Below are 23,373 nucleotides of genomic sequence, written 5' to 3'. Positions count from 1 at the left end.
GTCCAGGTGGTTACGGACATTGTCGGACGAAGGTTTTGCACAAGATTTTGAAAGTGGGCAGAGATGCATGAAAATGGAAAGATTTAGGGAATTCTAAATTCCACTGTGTGTAGACCAGTGTTCAAAGAGCAAGGGCATAAAGCTCGAAGATGATATAAAGATGGGGATTTGAAAATGAGAGCAAAAACCCTTAAGTCAAAGAATCAAGAGCCATTGCAGGTTTACAACAAATTATGTGATAATGGAGTCCTGCTGATGGGCATAATGTGGGATTGAAACTCGATTTAGGACTGAGCAAGTCTTCAATGTTATTCATCATTGGATCATCCACCTTGGGGCTTGAGATTTGGGGAGAAGGACAGCAAACAAAATAATACAGCTTTAACCTTGTTTCAAGAAGGGGCAATTAAAATATTGTCTCATTCTCAACTGGTGTTGGACCAAGGATTAACAATCAAGCCTTAGCTGATGAATTAAGTAGAGCCAAGACTGTGTTCTGTGGAGGTTGATGTGAACTCTGGTCAGGGATTGGAAGGAGGCTTGTTGAGCAAAGGGGAAGTATTTAAACATCTTAACATTTATCTGAAAGTACTGAAAGAAATTGTTGTATAAATTAAAGAAAATGGAATTCAACTGAAATAGGTTCTGCCAAACCAAAAACATCCAAAAATGTACAAAACCTGTAGAACATTACTATTTTAGGATTGTTATTTCAAATATTGACATTAATGGAACTACTTTCCAAGCAGAAACAAACATAAAAACCATAGCTGTGTGATTCAGATCCACCTTTCTGGAGATTTCAATGTGGCAACCATGCCCATGTCATAATATATACATTTTATCTAAATATTTAAGAAGATTCAGAATCACCATTATCTACACACTGAAGCACCTGTGTGAAGATAAACCACTCTGTCACCTTTCTTAGTGTGGAGGAAGGAGTGGGTGTCAATGTATCAACGGATGCAGAGCTAGTGAAACTGAGGCGAAATTATATTGATGGTATGAGTAGAGTCTGCCAAGTGAGACAGACAACACAACCCATACAGTTATTCAAAGGGTGTTCTAACCCTTCTTTATTGCAACAAAGATTAAGGAGCATGCTTAATTATAAAAGGGACAGGGGCCACATTTTAAAGATCAAAGAGGAAGCAGGAAAGGAAGAGAGAATTTAAAAGAAAAGCGGTATCACTTATCACCAATACATAAATACAATTTATATGCTGTAAAATGACTTTAGTATTTCAAGAGACCCAATTTCAAGTATCCATTACAATGCTGCTGATGCATGAACAGCTTGGCATGCACTGTATCTGGCAGTCAAGCGCTGAGTGAAAGAGGCTAATGGCATGTTAGCAACCCTTTCTGTAAAACATCCTTTAAGAAAAAACTCCATCCATGGATCAAAATAATTTCTATTATTATTGATGGAGAGAAAAACCTTCAGGACAAATAGATTGTTTTTTTTTAAATCTGTTACTGTTTCACCACTGCCGCAAGTCACAGAAGCTAAATAGCAAGAATCCCCAAATCACTGGTTTGGGTAATAGTGAACAACATTACAAACGCAAAAGAAAAAACAGACAGAATTTGAATTAACTATTCAGCTTGTCACAGACGTAAATTCCCAACTCTATCTCTATTTACTTTTAAGTAGTAGTTCAATTTTTGTCCTTAATATGCAGTTGTTCTGTGTTTAAGTACATCATGTTAATTTTATACATGTTCTGTTCACCCTGCTCTTATGGTATTGAAAAATGTCATAAACAAAAATCTCACAGTGCTGATTTGATACAGTGCACAAGAGTGATTCAAATCAAACCCATGTAAACAGCCTGATTCAAATCCCTTGCTGGCTTCCACCCCCTTGTACAACACAAGAGTAAGCATTGACATGAATGTGATACAGTCTGCAGTAGCTCCTGCCATGCCATATAAGTGGAGTAACATGATTGAATTTGGCTCAAGTCAATAGATCCATACAAGACTCAATCAGCAATCTAAATGGACAATATGATTTCAAATAATATATTACCTGCTCATTTGGAACAATGTTGAATCTTGATGTAAGTGCACAACAATAAAGGTTTTATACTGTGATCCACTCCAGGCCACTTACAATGAAGCAATATCCCCCAACATCTCAAAGGCACAACTTTAAACCAATGGTCATCTTCCCTAAGAGATGACTTGGTGTCAATTGTTTTTGTTTGATAATATTCCCAGAAATCACATTGGATCTTTCTTTCAATATCTCAGAAATACTGTTTAAATTGGAATTGTTGTTGTTAACATCTACTAATTAAGGAGTGACTATTTCAAAAAATAGATACAATTTGAGGCAGAATTTGGTATCATTTTCATCATGTTGTTGTGCCTCGCCTTTCTACCTATGATGGATTGTTTAAATGTGCATTCAGTTTCTCATATGTTCTACATGGTTGGTATAAGATGCAGTTGTTAAGTTTGTTTCCCCTAGAAAGGTCCTCCATAATGCATTGTTTTTATGAAGCAAAAAGCAATTAATTTTGGCAGTGTTATATTTTTACCCACAAAATAGTAAATTACTTTAGTTTGGCATTAATTCCCAATATTATTATGCTAATTTTTTCCGCATAAAAGGTTGTAAACCGTACATTCTTAAAAAGACAGAAAGGCTGGGAAGAATGTTTAGCATTGGAAGGTCCAATTTGGGCAAAATTTGATGGCGTTCCAAAGCTGCTGGCAACTATAATAAAAAAAAATGAAGTCTTTCTAAAATGGAACAAATCTGAAATATGTAGTTAGATCTGCATTTTCAAATAGTCCACTGCTCATCAGTGGTAGGAAAATGTGTGTAAATTATGAATTCATGAATTCTCCAATAAAATGCACAAGGGTGGCAGACTAAGTTAGAAGACTGTAGCTTTAAAGAATTTTCTGACACTCTTTAGGTGTATAATTGGTTTACTTGAATCTTGCAAATGATTAAAGTAACAAGTAAATGCTGGCAAATAACAAGCAAATTATTCAAATCATGGCTGAATCTGTTCTCAAATTATGACTTATCCTGTACTGTACCAGAACACTGAGGGTTAGTAGGTCCATTGATAGACTTAATTTCCAAGCTCTTCAAATCAATCTGTGCATCTTGAATTTCCTGGCATAACAAAGATTGTTATCCATCATTGGTTACTGAAACCCATGACAATATTACAATGGTACTTTTGAAATGCTTAATCTTTGCATTGGCAGTCCCTAATGCAAAACTTCCTCCTACACTTTAGAACCAACTGATCATTTCTGGATATTTCTCCCAAGACAGAGAAAAATATTGGAATGTTGTTATAAAACATGTTCCATATCAAAGCAAACATTTTCCAGTCCATAATGTGCATTCTTGCAACAGCTTTTCATTACGAATACTTTCTGGAGACTGGGTCTGATCTGGTCAAGTGCTTATTTACAAAACACTTTGATAAATCATAATTATTTCATTCTGTTGTTATGGGACATCACAGAAACCAATTTTGGCCTTTGAATAATAATTAATCAACCAATGCTTTTGCAAGTATACAACTGTTACACGTGAAACTTAACACAAATACATGATGTTTCAAACTATTGCTTAAAAAATCCCTCTCTGGTTATACATAAATTTGAGAAAAGTAGAATCACAGAGGACATTAGGGGCTGTAATTCAATCTTTGTATTCTGAAACATTCATTAACCACTCGAGCCTCTCTTGTGTGATTTATGCCGTCAGAACCCCCAAGTTAAATTATGGCCATTAGTTTACTGGCTGGCATTTATTATTCCCTATTCTAAAAGCTATCCAAAAATAGAGGGTTTTCTCCATGCGAAAAAAAATTATCTTAAATTTACATATTTTAACACAAAGTATTGAAAATGAACCCATTTTCTTTTGATAACGTTACCATTTTGTATTGCCCAATAACATATCTGAACAATAGCCATTGTTTTCGAGAAGGCAAAACATAACACAAATATTCAACACAACTAATAACCGTAATCATCCATCACTTTCATAACCTTCAATCCTCCATTGGCACAAGCATGTTTGCATGCCTGGAAATTGCATTAACTTATTAATCAATAAAATTTGTTAAAATGAAGGTCAATACACATCACAAAACCTGGCAGACTTCATAATTAAAGGTTTACGTTGATGCGTGTTTTCCAAAAAATATATTTTTTTAATTATGCAGTTTAATAACTAATTCAGTTAAAATATTTTAATCGTAACTTCTATAAAAAAACTTTATGATTTGCTTTACACTGGCTACACTGTTGGACATTTCTCGTTTTCTCATCCACGACGACTTCTGCCAAAATTTCCTGGCGACAAAATAAAAATTGGTTTGTTCCGTCTTATTTACAGTCATTAAATAAGTAAAACGCTAAAACTTCTGGCACTCTAATGCACAATCTCAAATGCAAAGCACTTGTTTGCAGTCCCTAGCCATGTTGTTCATATTTAAGGTACAGTTAACCCCGATTATGTGCATTAGGTCAGTGTGGGCAAGGAAGTTGTTTGTGCCCAAAACACTTTACATACTCAAACTGCAATTCCAATACTGAATGATTAAGCCAGTCTCAAACTAAGAGGTATGTTTGCTGCAGAACTTTACCTGCAGTTTGCTTGGGTCAGGTTTGCATTTAAATGAACTTATGAGGATGCAGCAAAAATAAGATAATGCATGTCAGGTAAAACTAAATTATATTTCAAGGCTACTTCAGACACTTACTAATCATAGCGTCCCAAAGAAAGAAACTCCATATTAACAGGCCAAGCAATTTTTTTAATGCATAATTCAAGGTTTTTTTAAATATAAAAACCACACTGAACTTTTTCCAGAAGACTGGTGCCAGTTGTAAATAACTGCTCAACTTAAATAGCAGAAGAAAGGGACTAATGTCTGTGTTACTTGGAGTTGAAGTTCATCAGAATGTTTCCTTGTGGTATATTTTCACTGAAAATTTGTGATGAAGCGATCTCTGCTAGTTGAATAAAATTAATAGTTTTTTTTTAACTCTTTATGGTGCCTGGAATGCTGTGAAAAAAGGGATGAATCACCACAGACAGAACTCATGCTGGGAGACAGGAGGAGATAAATAGGGATTTCCCACAGAGTTTAACAATGCGGGAAAAATTCCAGAATGAATGGCAGATTCTCCCACCGTGGTCTTGCAATCCAAAAGACTGCCAGCAAGAGGTTGAACAGAGGAGGGCACTCTCGCTATGCTAAACCCTATCACTGACCTGGCACATTCATTATAATCTATTCAAAGGCCCAAGTCTCAGGATCTGTAACGTGGAACCACCTGTGGTACAGCCTGCCATAGGGTTCTATTGGAACAGTTGCATTTTCTAAGTATTAGAGCATTGCATTACTCAGACAAAACAATCAGCTCTTTGTACACAAAGCGCAGATGTGAATAGGGCTGAAACATTCCTGATATGATGTATTACTCTATCCTCATTGAAAGAGTAATATATAGAATACCGAGATTTCAGAGGGTACAAAATTTCCTTCAAGGAACAAAAGGTTGATACTCTTTCCAAAACTGCTGATGTGCGGATGAGGGTTATTTTGCTTAAAATTCTGATTGCATGGGGCATGAGCTTTTAACAAGTATTATTGACACACCTAGTGGGTGGTCTTAAAGACTCTACCAAACGGTTGACTAAGGAACAGAGAACAAACAGGAGATTAAATGAAGAAACCACTGAGCCTTCTCTCAATGTGCCATTGTCGGCAAGCTGGTAACAAAACGTTGAATTTAGGAGGACAACACTGTAAAATTGAAGGTTGAAGCTGACACACATCAAATTAAAAACTTTCAGTGTTCCTTTTCTAAAAGTGGTCTGACGTTAATGTGCCAACAAATGGTTTTGCTTCTGCACTCAGAAATCGGGAGCGGGTTGGCTTGCAATTGAATGAATCTGACAAGAATCAGGTTATTACAAAGGCAATCTTCAGCTTTCAGCCATCAACCCTGGATTGCTGCTTCCCTCAAGAAATGATCTCCAGTGGCCAACTGCCACAGAAGATTTGAGAGCTGCACTATACACCAGTGCAATAGATCATATTTAAAAAAGGGAATAATTAAATGTAACATCATAATATTAAAAAAAGCTCGTAAAATTAAAATTGGATCGGTACCTGCCTGCTTTGAGATGGTATCTGAAAGGTCCTCCTCTAAGAGGCAGCAAATTCAACAATGTGACAATGTTCGTGCTGTTTTGAAGGTTCTGCCACAATGACGTCATGAACGGGAAACTGATGAATCTGAGACAGACACATATTCAACTTTTGCAGTGCTCTGAATCAGATCCAATGGTCCCCATTTTACAGATTTCACACACAGCCACTTTTTACCTCTCCTTTGCTCCCAAGGCAAGGACCTCAACATTTGTCAGCAGGTGTGGCTTATGACACTGTCTGCACCCATGACATCACTTCCAGGTCATACAGTTTGTGCTCCATTGCCAAGAGGAAAGTTAATAAATAAAACAAGCAACAAAAAAGGGAAAGCCTTTGATTCTGAAATTAGAAAGAGGCCTCCACAATGACACTAAAGTTTCCCTGAAGTGAACACACTTTGATGTTAAAAACGTGAAAACAAAACACGAAACAGAAGTAAAGAACATGATATTCCATCATCAACTTTCATTTGAGAAAAAATGGTAATAATTTCAGTTTTGCTTATAGCACGACAACATTTGCATTTCGAAAGTTAAGAAAGCAACCCCAGCAAAAGCATTCTCCCTACTCAAAGACTAGAAACACTTGTCTTTATCTAGATGGGCATGTGATAAGCTGCCACATGTAACAAACTCACTGCAATCCCTGTTTAACACTCAAATTCAGTGTTAACACTTAACAGAACAGTGGTAAGCTGTGCCGCCAAGGTCAACGGCACAGATGTACTAATTGTATTATGAGCTTGACATCTAGTGGCCACCTAAGGCAGGGCAAACTAGGCAAAGGTTAAATCAGCAAGCTCTGTCAAAGCACTTCTAACTACCCACCCTCAGGGATAACCCATCAGATGCTTGTTGGCACACCATGCAATCCCACCTTTTCAGTGAAGCCAAACAAAGGAAACTAATGTATTACACTGGACAACAATGCAGTGCTAATATAGAAAGGAAGCACAAAAGGTCAAAACAACTCCATAGATTTTGTTAGCAGCCATGAATAAACCCAGCAACAATTTCTAACCGTAATTATACCAAAACATTCCAGTCTCAATCGGGAAATTGCACAACACAATTTTCCACAGCAGTAAAGCTCAAGCACTAGTTAAACTGTTTCCTAATATTGAGGATTGAAATATATCTATATTAAATGGAACATCTATTTCCACTCTAAATTACAACATCTTTATTTTGAAAATAATAAAACATACTTTGCACAAACGAGCCCCACCTTTGAGAACATTTTCACAATACTGTCATCCACATAAAACGTTCACCTCACGAGTAGTTGAATTAGCAAATTCTGGTTAAGTTATATTGCATCAGCTAGTGCTGTTCTGATCAATGCCTAAAAGGAAGAAATTATCAAATCTGCTCTGGTAACAGCAACCAAGAAAATGAATAAAACAAAATCAGTCAAAACAGCCTCAAAATAAATCAGAAATTACTAAGTTATCCTCAATAAGTTTGCATATGCCAATGATCCAAGGTTAAAACTAGTTATTACTTTAAACCTTTTGCAGCTACCCAAATGTGGTACAAAAAATGAAATAGCAATAAAAAAGGTCACAATCAGATAATTTTTTTCAAAAAGTCTTGGAATTATAAAATACAATAGGTGTGAAATTAACATAGTCCTTTGAATTTTATATATGCTGATTTAGCAACTGGAATAAACAAGCTGCCTTTTAAACTACCTGCATCAAGACCATTTTGTGATCAGCAGCTTAAGACAACAATGGACATATTTACTCTAGCTTTCTCTATCAAGTTAGGTTTTCTTAAAAGCTGCAGTTCAGCAAGTCAGGAGCTTGGTCTGAATCAGCTTTCAGGAAGGGATTAAACAAATTTACCAAACAAAAATTGCAATTTTTAATTCAGGGAAAAAAATGGTGTGATGATAATATTTCATTTCCTTGGCCTACAAATGCAATTTTTTCATCCCTGTAAAATCTACGGAATTGTCTTTAAAAGCCACAGACACATTTTTCAAAAAATCAGAGCACAAATGCTTTTGCAAAGTATATAATATGATAATTTTTTAAATGAAGACAGGAGATCACTGCAGCATTTAACTACTTTTTACTGGTGGAAAAATGACCCCGCACTACGCTGCGTAAGCATATGTTAAAAAGTACAATGTGCAGCAACAAATACAGTAACACTGAATGTGCTGGCAGTGTTCACTGACAAAGAATTTTTTTTTAAGCAGATAAAGTTCCAAGCAGTTGCTATTTATTGCTGTGTTACTCTTACTACCTAAGGTGACTAATGTTTGTGAACTGCAACTGAGGGGTTTTCTTTAACTGAAGGTGCCATTTAAAAAGGTAAGACCTTATGAAAAAAACAGTTTATACTTTCTCTGCCGACTTCTTTGGAGGGAGAATACATTTCATCAGGCGCTAACAAAATGAATGATCTACAAACATCATTGTTTTATGTTGGCAATGTAATACTCTGGTATAAATTTACTAGAGTGTTAAATAAAATAAATCAAGGGTCATCCTTTACTGAAACAAATTATTACACAACCATACCACCATCTGTCCACAATTTAAAACTAAATTATCTTTTCTGTTCCTTCTTCTGTAATGACAACTTAAAATTCATGTTATATTTTCATTAATCAATCGTTAATGTGACATAAAAAAGCACAAGGCAGTTCTATCTGTGCATACAAAATTTATTTACGGTTGTTGCAAACTCAACCTGCTATGAGTGAACAGTTTTAATTTAGCAGAGCAGCTAGTAGCAGAGGCAGAGATTCGGTACTGTCCATTGATGCCTCTTACCAAGCATATCAGCTATTGTACTAAATAGATTACTATCATTACAAATGACAGGTCATAATACTTCCCACAGAGCTTTTTTTTCTACAGTATTATCATTCAATTCTGCAAATATTAACACAAAACTGCACCCTGAGAGGAGTGTTTTGTCTTTATTAAAGATGGTTTTTGAAGCATAAATCATTGAAGAGGCTCAGCCATGCAATGTATCGGGATGGAAAATTTAAGTGATTCAATAGCATGAGAAATTCTTATTTACATTATACCCTGTCCTTATCCAAGTATTCAAGTTGCCCACTGTGTCATCTAACTTCAAGCTCGAACTCTGCTATTTCAGGAGTTCAAAAGAACCATATTTTCTGTTTTAATTCATGCAGGATTTACAGTAAGTGAATTCAAATTAATCACTCTTAATTCTGCAGTACCTTCAGTGGAAATTAGCAAAGGTAATTCCATTCTATAGTTCACCATACCATCTCCAAAGTATGTCAGAATAAGAATTATTGCACCGTCAATGCCAAGGAATTCAACACTTCACACCATTGAAAATTAATGCATTCACCAAAGGAAGGGGGAAATTACAACCCAGAGACTCTCTTACCCAATTAAATAATAACATGTAAACTTGGTTGATAACGCTCTTCATAGTGGTGGGTTTAAAAAAAACAGCCATTCATTCCTCTCCCTCTGACTTCAATCAGTTTCTCCGTTGACTGCCAGATTGATGAAGTGATGATCTGATTAAACCACCGCATTATATCGCAATCCCAATCTGAACGCGAAAAAACTAAACTTCAAACTTTTCCAGCAACCAATTGCCTCGCACATAGCGCCCTGCTTAAAAACTCCTGAATAAATGCGGATGCCAAACACAATGGATAAACCTATTTTCCTTCCAATACTACTGCAGGTTAGATTTCTGCTGCAGATATTTCGTGTATGCAAGTTTGTGGGTAAATATTTAACTAACTATTACGAAATTTTTTTGCACAATGTAGCAGAATATATATGGATTATTTCTGAAGGCCTCTCTCCCATTTAGTTTTTAATGCCTTGAAATCGTTACATTGTTGAACGGATCGCTTGTGAGAGCCGATTTGCAGCTATTCACACGTTACAATAATAATGCTAAAAATTCCACACTGGGGTGCAGTGTAGTCCTTTTGATTGTGAAGCTGTTCTTTTCTCTCCCCCCGCAGAAATAAATCCATTCATTCGGTCATGTAGTCATTGAGAACCGATACAAAACAAGCCCAAGTGTGAGAAACTCTACGTGATGAAGTAAACAAAAAAACATTTCCATGACAAAAAAAGATACTTTGCACTTAATCTACTCTTGCCTTATGCAAGCGTATGGTTCAATTTGTTAGGTTTCATTTAAACCCAGCCTGGAACCGACCAGATGAAGACGGTGCGCACAATCTATAGTATCATACAGATTTAAATACCAGCCTTATCGTCTTCCAGTAATATCAATTTCCACTAATATATCTGTAAAGTCACGTGAAGTTTTTTATCAGGAAAGCTAAATGTTTATTGCCCATTTCTCTCTGCGCGACTTCACAGCCGAACTTTGAAAATACCAGCGTTGAAGCCTTAATTTGCCACGAAAAAAATATATAAAGAGAAAGATGGGGCCGCAGTAAAGTAAACCAACACTGTAACGCGCAGACCAGTCTAGGGATCACTTTTCTAAGACCAGATATAAGATGGTCCTTGTCTTACTTTCTCGCAATTATTTTTCTCTCTCTCGTGACTCTAAGGAAAAAAGCAATCCTTGAGCATGTTTTTTTTAAATAAATAGCATCTAAGCAGTGGCAAGCGTTTTTGGGAGGGTGAACTCTGACCACGATGCGCCTATCTTCCCCCAATTTAGCCCTTACATTAGGCGCAAACACGTTTTGACAGTTTAATGCTGTCACTTTTTTTTTGGCTAAGGGGGACCTTCCCTCCCTCGACTCGTTGCTGCTTGCATTTTTGAAACAGAATGCTGTTTCCTCAAAATAAAATGTAATGGCCTAACCTGTCGCAGCGAGTCGAATAAAGATGCCAGTCAGTAAATCGACAGTTACATTTAATCCTAAGTAACACACCAAAAAAAATTACCAGGGACTTCAATAAAACTTTGTGTTAGAAGAGTGAATAATTATATTTTTAAAAAATGAATATTTGTTTATTTTTAGTTTCACACAGTCGTTGAATCTACAAGGTGGTGGTGACGATTCTTGTGGGCGCTACATTTCCATGAACGAGTGTACTTCGCTTCACTGGGCAAGCCTAAAATTCGAGGCTTTTAATGTAACCAGTTTTGGGGGACAGGTCGTGAAAGTGGGAGATCAAACATGGCTGGTAATTCAAACCGGAGCTGGACTTTTTGATCTCTCTCTCTCTCTCTCTCTCTCTCACTCACACACACACACACACACACACACACATAGCAGTCACAATAACTGAATAACTGACCACCGTTTACCACCCTTTAACCTGCATATCCCCAAAGCCCCGAGAATGAAATAAATTCCCAGCCACAAAGTTAAATGTAACAATCAAGCTAAATCTCTCTCCATCCCACATCAAGCTTAAAACTTCTGGCAAGCCACAAGCAGACCAGGATGTCCTTTAGTGATCACACTGTTTATATCTAAAAGCACACACACTCTCGCACACACACACGTACTCGCTCCCCCTTGCCTATCAATTCAAAGTTACAAGGTCCGGTATTAGGCGAATTAATAGCCCGGGGAGTAAAGGATTTAGCGACCAACACAGTGTTCGCTCACATCTGTTACTTAAAACACTTCAACTGAAAGGTTTCTAAGAAACATTCAGCTGGGGATGAGAGAGGGAGGGGAGGGGTGTTTGTGTTTGTAGTTCCGGGGAGAGAATCCCCGACTCCATCTGCCTTTGGTGCCCGTCTTCAACTCTCAGCGAGAGCAGAGGGGGGAGAGAGAGAGAGAGAGAGTGGAGAAGAGAGCCAGAGAAGTGGAGATCACCCTCGCTCTCCCTTCCTTCACGTCCACAGCCCTCATCCCACACACCCCTCCTAAACACCCCCACTTTCTTTTTGCAACAAGCAAACACGGCAAAAACAGCGTAAATAAAAGTGAAAGATAACGCTCTAATCCGGCTGTATCACTTTCTAAAACTAACCGAACACTCGTGAAAGTACTGGCCGCTGGTGCCGCTCACTCGCAAGCAGCCTAAAAAACGGCTCAGAGAGGAAAGAAAACATTGCTGCATTCCCTCTAATTCTTCGTCCGAAGTCCACATTAAAGGAAGGAGGGGGTGCAAGAGGGGGGTGGACATCTGTGCAAACATTGCACAGAGTTGCATGCTAGCACTAAAATATGATGCAAGCTTTTTTTTTAAAAAAAATACATATTTAAAAAAATCTCCCTCTCCCGTCAACTTCAACCTTGTCCTTCTCGGGACAGGAATAATTCACGAGGAAATATATCAATTTATATATTAAAAAAACCCTGGGGAAACACACAGAAGCAAATAATAAGGATATTGGGAATGCATACTTACAATTTTGAGAAACTATTGGCACCGCTTCCTCGTCCGACTTGAGATGTTGGGGTTTAGCTTGCTTGCGGCGCGACATGGTGGCAGATACATCAGCGAGGCATATAAAAAAATTTCACAAATACCGACTTGCAAAATTACGGAAATTAGCCGGGTAGGAGCGGCGCAAGTGCGCATGTCAGTATATAATTATGATTATCAATAATGCATTGCGATTAATCATCGCCGCATCTGACAGACGATTGGATCCTTTCCAGAGGGGGGAGACACTTTGAGATTATTCAAATTAGAAGGAAGAGGAGAGAGAGGGAGGGAGAGAGCGAGAGGGGACTGGAGCTGGTAATCAATTAGCTGCAGCCCGAGCTACTTGCAAGGCACTCGCGAACGCTGCTTTCGGCTCTTCGAGTATACAGCGAGCGGAAAGGCAACCCAGTTGCAGCAAGCGTTGACATAGTTTGCAGAAATTCAGCAAAGGTCTCTCCAGAACGATTGTTTGCTTCTTTCTTGTTGTGCAAAGTCTTCTTCACGGCCAGTGCTGAGATGCAGACACACACATACGCGCTCACAACACAAGACACACACACACATATATATCTCTGTAGCATACACTGTGTAGAAATATATGTGCGTAAGAATTATCTGTTTATGCTTAGGAGTTACTTCGATTTGGATTGGTTTTTAAAAAAACTTTTCTCTGTAGTGTGTGTGTGCTTTATATACTTGTATATATAGGTGTGTGTGTGTGTGTGTTCAGAGACAGGCAATGGAAGGGGGAGAGAGAGAGAGAGAGGCCACTCTTAAAGCGAGGAGGAGCGGAGTGAATTGTCACGTCTTCTAGTCGGTCTCCATGCGCTCTGCTTGTGAGGCTGTGCTTTGAAAGAAAGGTTGCGGGTCGAGTCCAAGCCTTGATGATGCCGGGCGTCACCGAACCAAATAAAAATAAACAAAGTCCACCACCAAGTAAAATCAACCCCACAATATACCGATTGCTATAATGTCCGTGGCAAAGTTGTCCGCGGCTTCCGCGCAGCCCTTACAGTAACGCTTTGGCCCGAGGAGTTTGCAGGTTGGTCGGTAGGAAGTGCCGGTGTTGGATGCAGTGAGAAACCCTTTGCGTGTCTCCCAAGCTGAGCCAACAAGTTGTTGCCTTTCCGCTTACAGCATCAGCGTGGCCAACACTACGAAATGTCGCCGCTAGGATGTACCAGATAGTTACTTTAACCTAACTCTCAAACATCAGCACCGGTCGTGTCTCTCTCTCTCTCTCTCGCCACATACACACACACACACTTTATTTCCTTTTCGCCCAATCCCATGATATGCTCACAGTACTTTTTATAAAAAAAGATTTCTTGTCTTTTGAACATTTTCTTTTATTTCTTCCCTTCTTTTATTGAAACAACTGCCGTTCACGGTCCGCCTTGTTTTGGGGGCCATAGGGCGAGGGATTGCCGCTTGCACACGTCTTTCGGTCTGGACCGGAGTATTTTTTCCGTGCATTGACCATAAATGCCATTAAAATCCTATTATAAGGATAAACACTTGTTGATCGTTATATCGCTGGCGAGCATGTCGCACGGAATGCGTGATATTACCATGCAATGAAACTTGTGCGAACTACAACGAAAGATTGCCTGTCATTCACCTGCCCCTTTAATAATTGACACCCAAGTATGTTAGATTTAAGGAGAGAGCGGGGGTTATATTTTTGATATTTCATTGCATTTAAAATGTCTTTAAAAACGCGTGGGTTATGCATTCAAATGCTTCGTTGAACGCAAATTTCAGCCTTCAAATGAATGTGGAAAATAAGCTAATGAATGTATAACCGCTTTAATGAATGCACAACTCGCCTTTTCTTATCTTACATACTTTTTTTCAACTTAATAATGCAAGCTTAGGGATGAAGATATGTTTACACAGCAGCGATCGAAGTGCACACGGTGATTATCCAAGTACGGCTACATACAAAGCCAGCAATCTCTGCGCGCAGTAAGGCGGAATCATTTGAATATATGTTAAATAAATTTGACCCATTCGTTAACCTGAAACACGGATCATGGTTTACCCCCACCCTGCCGTCTCCGTAAACTCTTTGGAAACTCGCACTTACAATTCGCTGCTGAATGCGGAACGGATCTTGCACTACATGGATTTAATTAACTCTTAAAAACCGTGATTTGTAAATTCGTGGGATTTATCGAAATGTTAAAATTGTTTTAGACAGCATCTCACTGTTAAAACTGAAATAAAACGAATTCACAACATAAATGTAAATTTCCCCCTTATTTATAAAGTCTCCTATGGTTTAGAGAATCTTTAAGACAACATATGAAATCTTAAACCAATCCGACGCCCAGATATTATTATTAACAGTAAAGTATTCCAATGATCATTTAGTTTGTAAATTACGAATAAGTGGGCTCCCCGGGGAATAACAGAGTTGGAGGTGGGGGAATCTGCGAATTTATCAGATCTTAGCGAAGTTGCATCAATAAAACTTGGAAAACCAATCCAGTTGTTTTCTTTTCTGAAGTAACTGTTTCTCAATTCTTGGTGTCTGCGTCCGAGTAGTTTAATTAAAGTAATTATATAGAAATCGCGACCAAACTTACTTATCATTTATATCGAGCGGTAAGTATTTGAAGGCGAGTTTGAAAATATGTTTGGCTTTGTGTGGGAAATGTCAAATGCAGGTAAAGACTTAAAAGTGAGGAAAAATGCAGTGTCTTTTATCTTGAAACGATACTGCGTTCTGACTTCCTTGACGCGCCAGCGAAATAAGGTTGGCAAAGTATTAGACAGGATAATTATCAGCCATTGTACTTTGTATTCTTCCACCTTACAAAAACGACAAACTAACAGTATTTGGGTCAGTTAATGCTGAGATGAGCTAAATCCGACTTTTTAAAAAATATGATTTATATGAAAATATATATCCAAAAGATCAAGTTGGAATAGGATTGTTAAAGCTGAATCCCTTGCTAAACATGGGGCATGCATTCGACTTGTTCCGGCGATTATACCGATATGAGCGCTGATATTACAGCTTCATAACTTTTAGCTTGTGCACAGAAATGTCAAACAATTTCCAAATATTTAGCTAACAGTCCACCTTGATTCGGGAGAAGGGGGGATAAATTCGGGATTCTTGTGTCGACACCCCACATTCTCAATTGAAACCAGAAGTCACAAAGCGAAAAAAAACCTTATTTGTGTGAAATGTTAGCTAAGTAAAGCGACAATTAATTACACATCTGCTCGCGTCCCCGTTGCACGGGGCAGATGTTAACATACCGATATTATATATTGTTATTACACCGACAGATAATTGATAGTACAGCCTGTCATTCTGTAGCAATCACCATGATATATGTTACCATCAAATGGAAATTTCAGTTTCCTCCACCACGGCCAAACCCAAACAGCCTGTCAAACATCAATTGTAATCATTTTTTTTTCTTTGCTTATTTGGACCCTTTTCATAGCTCCTCTCTTCCATTTCCCTACGGACAGAATTCTTGTTGGGCTGATGCGCGTAGTCCCATCCAGAAGGTTACTATTAGCCAACATTATAGAACCCAGCTCGGGATGAGAGAGAGTAAAGCCAGCTATTGATAATTGCGAGCACCATACAGCAGCTACTGTATCGATCGGTTTGTTCCTTATTCCCCTGGTATAGGCGAGATAAGAAGACACACTATTTAGTGGAATATAATTTCTTTCGACCTATCTGCTTCGTACAGACTTATGATGAATAGCCAGAGTGGCTATAGTGCTTTATCAGGAAACTTACTCCCATTCTATGACTGCCCCCTCCCCCCAAAAAACTGTCTACCATCCCATCATCGTCAATATCATTACAAAGGCGCCAGAATAAAGATCTACTCGAGATTAAAGTGCGGCTGTATTATCTGACTAACTGATCTTTATTGGTGAAGGGGGGAAAACCTGTCATTTAAACTTTTCTGAGAGGGGGAACAAAACAAAAGGCGCAAGAAGAACTGTTCAGATACCCGGCGCAGAATGAAACAGTTATCAAAGCTATCGATCAGCTTCTGAAACCATTTCGGCAGAGTGTCATTGGGCACAGAAGGAGCGACCCGGGTATGCAACTGATGAGTTGCCCCCTTTTGCTTTCTTGTTATAAATTCCCCTCTCCACTTCACTTAGATTGGAACAGACGCCTCAACAATAAACGAGTTTTGGTTTATTTTAGGTCTTTAATTGGGAAAATAGCAAGATCCCACGTTGAGGGAAAAAGCAAACAAACAAGCGAGCGATTTCAACATGCGTATGAAAAATGTGTGCATCGAAATCCCGTCCCGTATTCATAAAGCAGCGTTATTTTAACAGGACGCGTTTTTGAACCTCTGTTGCAATTAACGTATTGTGTGAGATCAGGAACGGAGGGTTGACTGGGGAACGGGATTGGAAATACAATTCCCCATTGAAGTAATGCTGGCGAAGGGAGGTTTAATTTCAATGAACACGCCAAGTTACTCACTGGTATAAGGATGTCTCTACAAGTAGTCAGTTACCCATGTAATTTTACCGCGAGTGCACTTGTGGGCAAACTTATTTTTTTCTTCCCAAGTAAAATCGTAAAATGATTCGCAACATCTCATGTGCTGTGAATCAAAAAGCAAAATTAAAAAAAATGACACCCCTTCCAATAAAAAAATCTATTGATTCCACACTTCGGTCAACTTTTAAAAATATTGCATCTAGGTGATACTTGCTCGCTGACTCCTAATAATGCAGTTGCGATTTTAATTGTAGTTTAAAGTTCAGCAGCTCGTCATTTGTGATGCTGTGAATAGTCTCCCCCAAATGCAAGAAGACAATCTTCTAACTTCCATCGCGAGACAAAGAATTTCCTTTGTGTTGTGGAACTTTATATTGCTTTTAGGAATTCGCCAGCCGATGGTATACCCAAAATATTCCCAGAAAAAAAAGGGCTCTGAAAATGATCCGTAATTCTAAAGCAAGCACACCTAAACCAATGGGGGAAAAATTACAAATGCATTTATTTTTACAACTCTTCTTGTTAATAATTCTCCAAGCCAAAAGAAAACGAGTTGCAGAAAATATTACACATGTATGCATTAGCGGACTGCGAACATTGATTAAAATGGACACGTTAGAATGCCTGAAGAATTACATTGATTTCAGGACATATTTGCCTCGTTTTTTCATCCACTTCCTTAGCTCCCTTTTTGTTTTTTTTAAACCTAAGAGTTCTGGATAACCGGGGCCACCCTAATTACGTTTGTTTTCATGATGTTCGTTCGTAGGAGGTGAAGCTTAGAATGATATGGCTGGAACCGCGAGGACACTGTCTGTCAGCCTGTGCAAGGTTCTCTAAACTGCTGTGGCAGGAGCAACGCTTCCATGTTCAGGAGTATTCCAAGTGATGCATCAAACAGGGTTCGTATGCACTAGGTAACCGGATCTAATGTGCAAACTGTAGAAATAAAATAAGGTCGTATAAGCAGCCTGAACTATTATTGTACTGATAGGAACGTACAGTAGCCAACTGATAACTTAAAAGACAAAAAAAAGGATATGATGATACTCTTTATCAAGAAAGGTCACATTTGGAACATACATCAATCTCCTACAATTTATTCAGTGGACAATCCAAACACTTACCACTCCGATTTTGGACAGATGTACTGCAAACATAATAGATCACTTTTCTGAGTAAGATTATAACTTCGTATAGTTGTAGTTATTTAAGTAAAGAAAGTTTAAAAAATACTAAAAAAATAATTGTAGACTGCAAAGGCAGGCTGGCTGCATTTGGAGTCCATAGTATTTCTATATTAATTGAGCTAGAAATGGTTTATAAACTATTTACATGTTACCCAGATTAGGCATAAATTATATAGTCTCCTTCCCTGTTTTATCCACAATTTAAAATCTGTTCCTTATTCATGAAGGAACATACATCAACATTCTCACATTGCTAAGAATTTAGCCATAAAATGTTTGAATTATTTGATGACAGGTAACTTTTCAATCATCTCCAAATACGTAAGTACTTTAGATTTAATACAGATAGTGAAACTAGATATTTGATAGGCTTTAGTGTTGCAAATTATATTGAACTGCAGACAATTAAGAGTGATGAAAATAGGACTTGAGTTAACTAAGGTTTTTTCTTTGCATATGAAAATACACAAGTAACTTAAAGCTACGAAGAAGCTGTCTGTAGTCTCTTCAGTCTTTTTTTGAAAATATCCTCCTACTCTCCCCCAAAAATGTTATCATACATCTGAAATTTTGTCAAAAAATTGTAGATTAAAGATCAGAAAGACCTGAACATATTCTCAAAGTTTAATTGTTGGCTTTGAAAACAATCAGTTTAATTTTAAAGATGTTACCTTTCATTGAAAATAAGATGTTTGTTACTTTGTTGTAAAATGTAAGGCTACTATAAAAGTTAAAACAATGTGTTTGAACTTAAAGCATGATTATGTGATATTTTGTCAATATAAATGATTAAAATGGTAGCATGTCAACCATTATTAATAAGCCAACTTAATAGTCAAGTCTGCTTCTTGATTGTTTACCTTAAGCTATGTCCTAGACTGTGTTTTGGCATTTTGGATTGTTCTTGGAATTTTTGATATTTGGCTGTAATTTTACTTGAAATACCTCATGCGAGTGTCACCTTTGCAAACACAAAGTTCCGGATGTGAACGAAACTATAAATGTTTTAAATTAAGGAGAAAAATCATAGTGAAAGTGATCCAAAAATAGAATGTGCATGTACAAAGATTTTATTTTTTTTAGAGTTTGCCTTGGTTGACTGCTGCTGAAATCCATCAGTTGCCAATTGTTTGAATTGTTGTAACACCTTGGTTTGAAATGTTATCGTTTTGGTTGAAATCTAAAGAAATACTTGGCATTTGATTAATTATTTAAAATATTTAGCAAGTTCCTTTCCTCCTTTGTATGTGTGTCTGTGTTAGTATTGAGAGAGCTGGCTAGCAGTGGCAAAGAGCCTGTCACAGTCAGTTGCCACTCAGTGAAGTTTCACAAACATTCCTTCATTATTTATGCATGCTGTACTTTATTACATACACCAGGTGTGAGCCCTGAACACTCCACTACACACAGGCAGTTAAAAAAGGTCAAATGTCATTGTTGGAGCAATAACAATAAAAACCTCAAGAGCAGAGGTGTGTTGTCATGTGACGGACCACATGTTTGTCACACAAACGTTATCAAACAGTGTTCATGTTTTTAGTAAAATGACCATTTCACCTAGCACCTTACAATGGCAAGCTCAATTCTTTAAGCAAGGCCAGGCTTCTGACAACATTAAAAACAGGTTAACCTTAAACCACCTTCCCCTTCATCATTTAACTCAGTAATATTGGATTCTTAACATAGTACTGAAATAAATAATTTCCAATTCAAAGCCAAGTAAATTAATCACTACTGTATTATAACTAAAGACCAGCATTTGAAATAACTTAAACTCCAGAACATACTTTTAATTTTATTCAACAAAGCCAGGGAAAAATAATGCACTTTTGATTGACCTAAACACAGTGCATATTTTGTTTCACTAAATAAATTGCAAGGACATAGTTTTCTGTCATTTTCTCCCCCACGTCTGATTTCTCTCAAATCCATTGAGTGAGAACTCCTATTACTTTTCATTGAATAATTATGCTATATTTTCTGGTGTGTTGTGTTTCTCCTGTATGCATACTAAGTTGAAATGCAGTTTACTTCTTAAATATCCTTGTGGTGCCCTCCATAATCTCGACAGATACTATTTTTTAAAGATTGTTGTGAGGAACCCACTATATTTTTTTTAAGAGGAACATTTTAATCGACATAACCACTCCCAAACCAGTTTGCATTAACTCTGCACACTTTTGCCCCGCTTTCAAAATTCTCATTCAGAATGAATAAACTCATTCATAATTGTTCAATTGTCCTTTCACTTGTGTTGTGATAATTTGTAATTATTACTGTAATCCCCTTTAAATCTTTGTTTTAAAGGCAGTAGACCACAAGATTGATAAAGTGGAATCTGCATGTTTTTAGATTATTCAAGTATTTTAACAATGTTATGTGTTTATTTTAAGCAGAATTCTTCTAACAGCTAACATTTCCCCTAATTTTACAATAAATAAGGGTTGCATGCAGTAATAGAAATGACTTTCTAAATAGCTCAGCTATGATAAACACTGTTGGGGCAGTACTGAAAACAAACAAAACCTTACAGAGACACACTCATGCACATACACATACACACGCGCACACACAGACACACAGACACACAGACACACACACACACACACACACACACACACACACACTAATAAACCAACACAAACAGACACATACACACACAATAACACACACATGCATACATACAAACAAATACACACACATACATATACACAAACACATACACACATATCTCTCACACACACACAAACAAATTAATACAAATGAAAACACACACACACACACACATGGATACACACAGACAACAAACATATATACCCACACAGACATACACACACACACACACACACACACACACACACACACACATGCAAACACACAAAAACACACACAAAGACAGTCGTATGAGCAAACACACACAAACCTATGTGTGCCCAAGCTGTTCTGCTCCAATGCTGTTTTAGAATTTGAAGAAATGTTAAATCTATGGAGACAGTCAAGAGTTAAATAGTGGTGGGAAACTTATGGAAATGTTATCTCTAACAAACACATTTCTTTGAGACGTTTCTTTAGTTTATCAGGAATGACAAAATATGACAGTGTTGAAAACGTGTCCCTCTGGAGCCTAATGGGGAAAAAACTGGTTGATTTTGAGAAGGGAAAGGGAAGGCTCACACTCAGAGAGACCAGTGAGCCTCAGGCAGTGTTGAGGTAAATGATTGCAATGGAATGGTTGTGGGGTTGTTACCATCCACCCCAAGAAGGGATAAAAGCACTTAGGATCCAGATTGATATCCAGTGATCTCTGTTACATGGGTGCCCGGTGTGTTCATCAGACAAAAGGGGCTTGGTTGGCTTTGGTTACGTCATTGTCTTGGGAGAGTAATCTTCTGATACTCACCATTTAGCTGTATATACAAATGATAGTCATTAAAGTGAAGCACTAGGAGGCAACCAGAAGAAGTGATCCCTCGGCTGGTTCAATATCTTCAGGAGAAAAGGAGAAACTGACAAACGAGATGGTTCAGTCTCTTGTATTTCTTCTGTGTAAAGTACTCCGATGGTTTCTTTGGTCAGCTACTCTCAATCTGTTTTAATATATTTCCTTTAAGATCTATTTCCACCCTTGTAACAATGCTCTACCTTGACCCTGCCTCAGCACCTCTGCTTCTGAAAGCTTCATTCAAGGCATAGCTGCCTCTAATCTGCACTATCTCATTCCTCTCCCACCCATTACCTCTCCTTTCTTAACTCATTCAAAGTTCTGTGTGCATCACCTAACTTGCAAGATGTCCAGTTCACTGCTCGTCCCCTGTGTTCACTGACCTCTTAGTCTGGAAATGGCTCCATTTAAATTTTCCATCTTTATTTTCAAACCTCTCTGCAACCTCACCCCTCCCAATCTCTGCAGCCTCCTCCAGCTCCACAACCACCAACACTCTTCTAACTCTGGCCTGTTGCATGCTTTTTGTCAGCATTTCTATGAAGTGCATGAAGACACATTTCTACTTTAAAGGTGAGGTATAAATGCAAGTTATTAAGTTGTGTAGAATGGTCAATAGAGCAGCCTTTACACTCAAATTAGGTGTGTCTGGTGGACCAATGAAAAGCTTTCAATTTGAACTTAGATATGTTTGTTCTGCACCTGTCACGATGAGGGGGTGCATTTACGGTGCAAATTACCATTTTGAGATTGGGAGTTGCAACTCATTTTTTAGCCAGACAATGTGTCATTTGCCTTGATCGCTTATGCCCGGTTGAAATTCAGACAGCCCTGCTCTTAGAGAATGCTGCGTGTGGATAGGTTCATTTACTGACTGCTCTCATTCCAGTGTATAATGCATTAAAATACTTTCATGAGAACCTATACAACCTCAGCAGGACTATCTTACTTTTGTACCTGAGTTACTATGCAACAAAAGCCATATTCTGCAAGCATTTTGTAGAGTAAATTTGATGCTACATTAAATTTATACATTATGCAATGCTAAGGAATTACATTGAAAGTATAATCTGCACTAGGCCATTTGGCCCACTGGTTTATGCCAGTGTCATACTCCTTCATCTAACTACTTATCATTCTCCCTTCATGCACTTATCCAGATTCCTTAAAAAGCATCATTGCTTTTTGCTTCAATGAGTTCCACATTCTCATCACTCTTTGGATAAAGTTCTCCTGAATTAAGAAATGTATGATGAAAGGTCACCCTGGTTTTGCTATTTGACCCAGGTTAAGGCCAGATTATGGCCTTGTCTTTAAAATCAGTGCAAAGAGAAATTAACCCCGAATTTGCAGTACAAATGCAAACACATTGCATCTGATGGAAAGTTGCAGCAGTTTGAAGTTACCTCTTTGTGGTCACTTCTCTCCTGAAAAGATTGCTATCAAACCATATCACAGCATTGCAAAGTTTGTGGTGTAACTATCTGCAATCTTGACTAAAGATGTTCTTTCAATCTTTTGAAAAACGTGTTAATTGAGCTTATTCATGGAGTGTGAGTGTTACTTATTGTCCAGCCTTATTTGCTCCTGAACCGAATTGCTTGTGGGGTAAATCACATTGCTGTGGAGTCACATATAGATCAGACTGGCAGATACCATCCCTAAGGATGATGAGCAAACCAAAAGTT

At 37.8% G+C, this 23,373-nt stretch overlaps 1 protein-coding gene across 2 annotated transcripts in view; it reads right to left on the bottom strand.

The window, feature by feature from the left end:
- LOC127574640 (sal-like protein 3) overlaps nucleotides 1-12,688 on the bottom strand; it is a 60,975-nt gene extending 48,287 nt beyond the window's left edge. For both annotated transcript variants that reach the window (XM_052023811.1, XM_052023812.1), the window contains exon 1: nucleotides 12,529-12,688. In XM_052023811.1, coding sequence (XP_051879771.1) covers nucleotides 12,529-12,604 — 76 coding nt within the window. In that variant the 5' untranslated portion in view covers nucleotides 12,605-12,688. The remainder of the gene's footprint in view (nucleotides 1-12,528) is intronic.
- Between the last annotated feature and the right edge of the window lie 10,685 nt (nucleotides 12,689-23,373).

This window comes from Pristis pectinata, chromosome 9, assembly GCF_009764475.1.
Source record: "Pristis pectinata isolate sPriPec2 chromosome 9, sPriPec2.1.pri, whole genome shotgun sequence".
Lineage (NCBI taxonomy): Eukaryota > Metazoa > Chordata > Chondrichthyes > Rhinopristiformes > Pristidae > Pristis > Pristis pectinata.
This window is presented reverse-complemented; position numbering and strand designations above follow the sequence as displayed.